General features: G+C 41.7%; 1 protein-coding gene across 3 annotated transcripts in view; it reads right to left on the bottom strand.

Annotated features, from left to right (window-relative positions):
• Window positions 1-2,962: 2,962 nt before the first annotated feature.
• Window positions 2,963-10,126, bottom strand: part of TAF7L (TATA-box binding protein associated factor 7 like) — a 122,788-nt gene continuing 115,624 nt past the window's right edge. For all 3 annotated transcript variants that reach the window (XM_085607709.1, XM_085607708.1, XM_085607710.1), the window contains one exon: window positions 2,963-3,845. In XM_085607709.1, coding sequence (XP_085463835.1) covers window positions 3,801-3,845 — 45 coding nt within the window. In that variant the 3' untranslated portion in view covers window positions 2,963-3,800. The remainder of the gene's footprint in view (window positions 3,846-10,126) is intronic.

The following is a 10,126-nucleotide window of genomic DNA, read 5'->3' as shown; positions in this document are numbered from 1 at the left end:
ATTCAGCATGGATAATGATCAGTATGATCCAGATTCCTTTGGGTCTTTAGCAGATTTAGGTACCATAAAAATAAAGGCCTCCCTCATGGTCTCTGGCAGTGCTCCGTCTGTTTAGCTTCAGAGTATAACTCCAGGAGCATGTCTGCCATCACGCTCGCATACATGCCCAATACAACTGAAGAAAACGTATCCCCACCAGAGAATAGCCGCCCTCCCTAGCAATATGCAGCTCCAGGTGCGCGCTATGCCCCTGTGATAACCTTGGGAGTCTAAGGTTGTCCAGATATGTCTCAATCTTAGACATTGCCAGTGTCTTCAAACTTTTGTACAGCTGGCTCAAGTAGTCTGACAAGGTGATAAATGCTTGCCTTCGTTACTGCCCATTCAAGGTGAGTATCAGCGATACTTCACAAATTTAAATGGCATTGCCAGAGTGGATGAATACTTACTCTATTAAGACGGTCCAATAATGGTTGGGTAGGTATATGTAAAAATAAATAATAAAAAATAAATATGACTTTTCTTAGGCTGCCTAACAATTATATTTGTTCAGTTGATTTTTTTTTTTTTTTTATGTATTCTACAACTAGTCACCTCAATTTGAATCTCCAGTCCTCATGAGTAAGTATTTCCTAACAGATGTGTGCCTTTAAATTCTTATATTTTTGTAGAGAGTGTTTTGAAGTGTAATCCGAAGTTATATGCTTCAGTTCCTACAACAGGACATCATTTTCAGATTTGTAAGTAATTTCTATTTGTAAAAGTTTTAAAAACCATTTGTGTGTTCATTTTACTGATGAAATGATGACAAATGTTTGAACTACTCAGCAAGGTTTGGATGGACGAATATGTCCCAGTCCAAAGGAGCAAGGACTCTAGGTCCAAGGAGCTGACCCAAGACCAAACAGAAGCACTGTGAAATGCAAAGGGTGTTTCTGAATAGTATTTTCCCCTATAGAGGGCCCGACACTGATATTTTCCTGTAGTGTAATGGGAACACAGTGTAATCCGGCCAAGCTGTATGGTAGAGACCTCACAAATGATGAGACTATCATGAAGTGCTGTTATGCATACGATGGGGTGGCAAAGGAAACTTCGCTCTGGGATGGTCTCGTCCTGAGAGAGCTGGGATTACTAGGGGGATTCCGAATGAACAGCTTAGAGAGGAGTACATAATAAATAATTCACAAATCTTTAAATACATACAGCTGAGACATGTTCGGGTAGGTATAAAGAACAGATGTGCAATATACAGGAAGTATCTCTCTTGGAAAATAGAGTACTGACGGAATCCATGAAGAAGAAAGTGATGTACAGGAGTCTGAGACGTTGGTAAAAAAACTCACTGGAAGAACTAGCACAGGCAAATGCAAAACGGGAAGAAGGGTGAGGTCGTCTGCCCAATGGGAAGAGGCAAAATAATTCTACTCCACCAAACACAACACCAGAGTCTGCCCTCAGGGCATTCAGATTTTTGCAACTGGATCGCTGCCTGGGAGTGAGCAAACATCACCAGGTTCTGGAGCAAAGTCAGAGATAAACTGTCAAAATCATGCTACTAGGAACTGGGGTAAACAGTCACCCCTGAAGAATAAAACGTTGTATTGTGGCATGGGACTGGTGGTCGCCAGAGGATACATTGCCACACTGTGGGTGTGGAAAGCCAGTACCCACTTTTAGAGAAACATGGATGGGTGCATAGCGGCTGACGAAATATAGAAAACCGTGGGGTGTCCCCATAAATACTCAAAAATATGGGGTAGCTGGTGTGAACCGCATAATCTAGAATGAAGATTGTCCACACAAAAAGCTCAGCGAGGGTGGAGAAAGGAGGTTGGGATGGCAGCCAGTTAGTAACCGCGCTCCAAGGGACGACCTAATGGACATTGCAATTGCTTAAACTCAAACCGTTACCCCATTCCTAAAGATGTACAATGTATACATGGAAGATACTATGTTACATTGTGCTTGATACCAAGTGAGTTTTCAACTAAGAATTGCAAAATGTATATTGTGTATGATGCACAAGCTTGTCACTCAGACCACTGGGAAGTGGACATAGGTACCCACCTAACAGATACGCAATGGGAGTATTGCTGTTGCCACACTAGGGAAGTTTCTATGAACGACAAACAAACAGCTGCATTATATAATTTTCTCCATCAAAACTATTGCACCCCAGTTAAACTACATGGATCTGGGATGCAGAACAGTGATGCATGTGAGAGATGTAACAAAACAGCAGCTGACTTAATGTATTTGGCATGGAAATGTGCGTTGATTGGAAATTACTGGTTCCAAGTGCTAAGCGGCACCGTGGGCTTGCACGCCAGCAAGTTGCCCTGCTGGCACTCCTGGGCCACGCTAAAGGGATACCCACACACTCTAGAAAAGTTGTTGGCCTGGCCCTGCTGTTGACGTGTGGCTATGTCATGGGTAGGGTCACCACCTACTGTAAGTAACTGTCTCACAGATCTAGCATCATGCACAGAGAATTCAGAAACGTTGCCCAGGAGCTCACACCTTAGGGACATGTAGGGCCCGCTGAGAACCTCTCTCGCTGGTAAAAGACAATGAGCAAGATGCAAGGGCCTGTGTGAAGGTAACGAAATGTCTCTGACTATCTGGGAGGCGTGGAGGAGAATGGCAATAACGGAGTTGTATTAAGGGATGCATGAAGGAATGCATGGGGGATGCTGTAGTCACAATGCCACATCACAAATAGTGGAGTCAAATGGCCCGGCCCGGTTGTTTCGTTGAAATGCCCACGATGCATTCTATGAAGGTCCCTTTGTTGTATCACTCAAAACTTAAAGATTAAAAATAAAAAGAAGAATGTCATTCAGTTTAATGGCCCACGCATCAGCACCAGAAACAAGGCATTTATTTCAGATTTTCTGTCCTTACGAAATCTAGGATACATTGCACTTAAGTCATGAAATGAGACACGAAATTCCAGAAGTACCAGTTATATTTTTAATAACAAGGTTACATGTTTTTTGCTGTATTTTGCAAAAATGACATCGTAACAGCAGACAATAATGAAGCCATTTTCAAATGCCAATATGAAAGAAGAACTTTAAATACAACCAAAAGACATTCCTGTGGGATGAACGACTTATAATAAGACACTGGACAGCATCAAACAAAAGTTGGCACAATAAAAATGTATGGACAGCCATACAATAGCTTCCATTTCCAGATTTCAGAACAGAAAAAAAGAAATGCCGGTCCCTTTGTTTTCAAGTAGATTCTCTACTTCACAGCATTTCAATCATCTACTCATTATATGAATGAAATGCCATGCCCACCGCCACATCTCTACCAGGTTAGGCACGACTTCCAATTAGACCCAGCTCTTCAATTCCACAGCATCCAAATAAATAGGAATGCATACAGAGTAGACAGAAGAGCGGAGAGCAGAGAATGCCTGAAGATACATTTCTGTTTGATTCACAGGTGTACTTTTTCCCACGCCAATTACGATATTAGCATAAAAATAGCTTATAACGGCTGTACGATTGTTCCACACACTGCTATGGAAGCAAATATAACCTCCCTCAAAATGTTTTACAAATTTTAAAAGCAGATTAGCATACCTTTTTCATAATGTAGATTTTAAATCTCATCTTCTTTGCCATGATTGGTTATGCATTGGCATAGAAAATGTGTAGTACTAATCAGGACATTCAGAGAATGATGGGAACCAAAGGCTCTTTTGGAGACTAAGGTTTCTGTCCAAGATAGCAAGCAATTGCCGGTTCTCTCTGTGAACAGTGTTCCTGATCTGCAGGTTCTACTCACTTCTCTATTAGCGATTCCAATTGTTCTTGGAGTGAGGACAGCTGTTAATGAAAGAGAAAAGAAAGATATTTCACATTCAATCTTTTTTGTAGAATTGTTTTAAAAGACCAAAAGGGATGCCAGTACATGAGACTGTCTTAGAAAACATCAAACAATTGGGCTCTCCAAAATTACAAAAGGGTTTGTGCCATCATAGTGACAGACATTAGGCTTTACAACACAAAAAAAATGAAATACTGCACTCAATTCTAAAATAATTTACATTTCTTTTCTCATCACGACTTTTTTTTACTGCCACTGATAAAAGTTTCTTGCTTCAGGGTGTAGTTCCCGTGTGCAATTTTGTGGTAACATGCAGTGACCAATGTTGCTAACAAAATACTGGTCATACCAACAGCTCACAAAAGTAGCAGCAAGCAGCCAGTGCACCGCAGAGTTCTCCGTGTTCTCTGAGCAAGTGGCTAATATTGTGGGTGGCAAATTTAGAAACACTTAGCAGACTTAGGCAATCCCATGTTTGAAAGAAATCATCCATTACCAAAAGACAAACAACGAAGCCCTCACCCCACATGCAATTACAACGAGGTTGTTACAACAACCGCGTTGTAACAACGCATACCATTACCCCGCAAGTCAAAACAATGGCGTGCGGAGGGGGAGAAGGTGTTGGATTTAAAATCCAACACCTTCCCTACTATCCACACAGACTGGAGTTGGAATAGTAAATTATACTATTCCAACATCCAGCGCCCCCCTCCGCAAGTCGTTGTTCCGACTTTTGGGGGTAATGGTATGCGTTGTTATAACGCAGTCATTGGAACAACCGCGTTGTAATTGCATGCGGGGTGACGGCATACGTGAAAAGGAGGCATATTCTTCAATTACCATCTACTTGAAGCATCGTGATGAATAGCTGCTCTTTCAAGAAGCCCAATAAGTCCACACCAGTCCACGTCCTGAGGGACCTCAAAAGGTTAGAGGTCAAAACATGTCAACATCCAGTGGAGCAAGTGATTTGGATATAAAGTGATTTGCAAAGGACACTTCCCAGGGTTACATCTTACATAATGGAGAAGTCCCTTGGTGAAACCTAGCCCATACCTTGACCACAGAACATTGAAGGTGGGTCAGCAATAATAACATAGAATCCTTCCCTAAGTGGACTGCTTTGAAAATAGTAGACTAGTGGCTCTGAACTACATTATTTTTTAAATATAAAAGTCTTTTGTATTTAAATTATTTGAGTTTAGCAAGAAATACACTCACATCTGTTCACTTTTAAGTAATTTCAAGCACAAATTTTAAATGGTTGAGCATATTGTTAGCACACATTGTCAAAAACATGTCAAATGATGCAGGTAACTTGCAAATGTGCTTTGATCAATTGGCTGAAAAATTGATTACATTAAGTAACAACCAAAGGTTACATTAAGTGATTGAGCAATCTGTCTGCATGTCAACTGTTCTGTCTTTCTAAAGTTATTTAAGTACATCGGTGGAGGCACTTTTATACACAAGCCAACAAAATATAAGCAACCTTTTAGTTCTGATAGAACTGCTGATATATTGTGTCACAGCAGCACTTCAATTCCTGAGGTGGTTGGGCAATGTCTGCTGGCAGTAGAACAAGTAGAAGAATTGAGACAACACACAAGTAAATTGGGTGTGTCTGGCTAGAGAGAAAATATGTAGCCTCTCTGCAGTGTTACTTTTAATTCTTGGTTTGTAGCATCTTTTCGCTATAGTTGCTGTGCAGGGTGGGGTTAGAAGGCAGGTTGTAACCAAGGCCAGCCACATAGCCAAACGTTGAAGGTGCAACATAAGAAAAAAACTTGCTGACTGTAATAGCTCTTAAGATTATTTAAAATGTAGGTTATGTACTAATCAATATGATCTGATTTTAGTAAAGTAGTAAATCAAATTATATAAATGGAAGCCGACTGAGCAAATAAAGATTCCATATGAAAAAGTGGGAACATGGAGGTGAATACTTCACCAAATGTTGAAATAGTTAAGGAAATACCTTCAGCATCACTAATTAAGTTATTAAAATCTTTTATCAATGTAGTGGAAATTATTAATTCATACAAAAGAGACAGGAGTTTGAAGGAAAAGGATCGGTTCTGTACAACTCACTAAAGATAGATGTACAATGGCATGTGTCTTTGGCCAATTTTAAATTGAGGATAACAAGGCAGGTCGAAATATTATTAACATGCATTATTTATTCTTTTTAAATTATTTGTATAGACATTATCTCAAGAGGGAAAAGACAAGGTGCTGTGTCCACTAGTGAAAGCAAAGATTAATTTGTGAGAGCTGTGTGGAGCGATTATCCTAAGGTAGACTGCAAAATAGTATCGAAAGCTCAAACTTTGGCGTCACGAGTGACAGAACTGCATTTTGAATGGCCTATGTAAACAGAATCTCAGAATCACTATATATTGTAGTGATTCCATAAAAATAAAAATTACAAAATAAATATATATTATATAAATATATATATATTTTTATTCACTGGAAAAAATAAAGGTTGAAGCAAAGTTGTAATTAGGTGACATTTTCAGTTTTAAACTCTAAAAAAAAAACACTGAAATTCACCAGTTTGAGCTATCTCAAGAAATATAGCTCGTGCACGAAGAGAACTAACTTATGCCCCCACTATGCACAGTGATATTAGCAATGATGTCAAAGAAAACGTCACGAGTGATGTAAAATCTAGGGTAATAAGCAATACTGAACATTTCACACAACTATAATGTTACTTTGACCTTTCTTTCTTTTTTCCAGTGAATTTCTAGGTTTTTTTTTTTTTTAAAGCTAGCAATTCAACGCCTTCAGTTCATTGCCTACGTGGCAGGGGGTTCACTGCAGGGCCTGGCTAAGCCCTGCAACCCAACCCAGCATGCTGCTTACCCCACGCTGCACAGGGCGTCCGGTCCCCCCCCCCACCCCTGGGACCAGCCACATATATGTAGGGAAAGGGGGTTACGCACCCCCTGCCCAGGTCGATTTCTGCCTCAGGGACCCCATTCCCCAGAGCCTGGCGAACAAAGGGTGGATGAGTTTGTGCCAAATCAGGCTACCTACCACACTTTCATTGGGAGCTGTTTGGGGAGCCCGAAAGCCCCTGTAGGCTTCCCACATCCAACAGGAGCCTGCATTGCTCCCGCCTGCAGGGAGCAGCAAAACATGCTGCTCCCTGCGGGCGGGAGCAATCTTTTCAGCTACGTCCCGGCTCGCTTCACTGCGGGCAGGGAAACAGATGACAAGTCCGCTCCCAGCGAGCAGGAGCATTTAACAAGTTTCCGCCCGCGGGGAGTGGAAGTGTTTGCTCCTGCTTGGTGGGAGATTTGAAATTGCTTCCGCCAAACAAGAGCAAACACAGGTTTCCCTGCCTCCGCCAGTACGGGCAGGTAAAAGCTATGTCCTGGGGGTGGGCCTGAGCAGACTCTGGGGAGTGAGGTCCTCAGGGATATTAATTGCTCAGGGAGGAAGGCTGTGTGGCACTACTCCCCTTTGCAGATGCAGCTAAGCCCCGGGGGATGGGGACCCCCTAACACAGGGTGGAAATCTGCCTGGGATGAGGGGTTGCGCGTCTTCCTTCCACTTAACAACACAGCCAGGCCCCGGAGGATGGGGTCCCCGGGGCCGAAATCAGTACCTGGGTAAGGAGGACACACATGCCACCCCCCTCTCCAAAACAGAAATAGTTATTCCTCCTGAGACCTGGTTCACCTGGGGGTTAAAACAACAAGCGCGGGAGGGCGTGCTTGGTCTTTAAAAAATATTTGCCACGGATTCCTACCCTTCCCCGTCCAATTATTATTATTATTATTTTTTTTTAAAGGACTTGGGACAGACCCTGGAGGGCCAAGATGGCTGCCGCCACTTCCTGGTTGAGGTAGTTGCAGCCAATCAGATCTCAAATTAAGATCGGTCAGGATCCGCAGAACCTCCCCGTCCCTACATATAAAAAGTTTATTTTATTATTAATTATACTAAACAGATGGACAGCAAAACAAAAAGAGCACGCTTTCTGGACCTAGCTTTCTGACATATTTGGTGTAAATCTGTTCAGCGATTTAGGCTGCAACTGTGTGTAAAGTGCCTATGGGAAAATTAATGGGGGGGGGGGGGGGGGGGGGCGAACGCATTTTGGGACTTAACTTACTCCCCCTTAGTCCTCGCTTGACTGATCACCCCAAAATTTCCATCAGCAAACTAGGCAAAACATAGCACCTTTTTTGGAAAGTCTCGTCAAGATTCGTCAAATGGCGCCAAAGTTATTAGCAACACAAAAAAGCCATTTCCTGTGGAAATACGATCCCAACTATAACTACCCACGGTCGTTATTTTATATCATAGTCAGGGAAATGGGTGTAACTATGATAAATGACTGTGATATGGATCAGATGAAGTTCCGAGTTCTTCTCTAGGAATTAATATTGAGGTTTCATTGTCAAGGGAAAAACATAACTTTACATGAAAAGAAGAATTCTGAAACTATAATACTGTGGTCTGTTCCAATTACCAAAAAGAAGAACGAAATGTTCCAAAGGAAATAAATGAACAAAAAAAGAGATTGTGTTAAAAAAAAACCTGTGATTTCATGTAACAATTGCGGTTATCACTTTATTTGTAGTCATGGATGTAATTCCATTTATGTTTTCTCAGCAGCGTCTGCTTGGTCCCTGTGGACTTCTGGGAGATGCAGAACTGATGGTTATATTGTGATGAGTGGGCATAAATCACAGCCACGAAGACACTGTGAACAGGACCACCGATTTAGTTTACCCATTTCTTTTAAACATAAAATTCAATGAATGCTGTAAATTGTTGAAAGTGAAATTGGTTCCAGTGCAGTCAGGATAACCTTAGGTAGTATAGCAATAAGTTCCAGGGGATTGGTGTTGTAAAGTAACTAAGAAGAGACAAGAAACCCATAGTTGTTAGATTGTTCAGATGCGTTCCCCAGCCTTTAAGGGGAGAGTGTGTGAACCCTCACCCCTACTCCATGCAGACACTAATCATATTTTCCATTCTGGTTCAAGAGAATGTATCACGTGTGAGAGGGGATCAAGGATGATAATAGCAGTTGTAAAATTTCCTAGATTACCAAAAACGATTGAAATGGCTTCGACAATATAAACATGCAAAATGTATGTGTCAAGAACAGCACTCATGAACGGAGCTTCTTACTGTGCTCAAGGAACCAAAGGGGGATGTTGGACAGAAATTAAATATTTTTTCAAATTTCTTGAAAATAGAGACAGCTGTAACTCATAGGGTGTTCCAAAAATAAGCCTTATAATAGGTCTCCTAAGGACAAAAAACAACCAGAGTCAACCAGGCAGAAGGTGGCAAGAGGAATGGTTTAAAGAGGCCGCAATATACCCTCCCTAACAAATTCAAAAATACTCAAACTTGGAGGGTGACTGAGTTCACCTAGGTACTCAAAATGAAGTTCACTTAACAGAGAACTGAGTTTTCCCTTCATGCTGTGTGATTCTAATAGAGCAGTATCCTGATGAAAGCCCCATATTCTTGGCAAGCTTACTTGGACAAGCTGAAACAAGTCAAATAAATAGACATGCTGATTTCCATTACACCAATCTTGTTTTTACTCCTATGATAGGAAGGTAAGAAAGTTGTTAGGTTTTTTTTACTCTTCCGCAGTTTTTGGTTTTGGTCCTATGCCTCCTTAACTTTGGGTGCAAATATGGGAATATGTTATCACTAGGCAAGAGCTGTTATGTTGGCACTAGTTGTGCAAGGGTCAGACAATAAGCTATGGTGCTTCACTACGACCCATCGCCAACTCCTAGAGAGCAAAGTATGGGATTCAGGAATCGACCACAGTGAGGAGGAGAACCTATGATAAAGCATGCCACACAAAGTGGATGACAGTTTGACGTCCTTTTAAAGATCCACATTGCAATTAGATATTAACATGCTCATAAGCATTCACATCAAGCAACGCAAGACTTCTCTTTATACAGATCACACATTGTTTCTCGTGACTGAATGAACTCACACAACAATTTATCAATAAATATGGAATACAAACGTAGATGACGTGTGAGCCCTTTTTGGTATTCTGAGAAAGGGCCTCTTTTGACATGGTTAGCACCCACTTTTTGCCTGGAAAATGATGGGGCACACAGGGTCTCTGTCAACCAGGTCCCCTGTGCCAGCGCTTCTTACCTAAAACTGTTCCACAATTGACCCTTCAGGCCCCAAGTGAGCTCCTAGTAAATGGTACTTAAGGCATTGGGACTGAAGAGGGCCCCCTAGGGACCCCTCACCCAGGCCATGCAGA

Source organism: Triturus cristatus, chromosome 5_2 (genome assembly GCF_964204655.1).
Source record: "Triturus cristatus chromosome 5_2, aTriCri1.1, whole genome shotgun sequence".
In the NCBI taxonomy this organism is placed as follows: Eukaryota; Metazoa; Chordata; class Amphibia; order Caudata; family Salamandridae; genus Triturus; species Triturus cristatus.
This window is presented reverse-complemented; position numbering and strand designations above follow the sequence as displayed.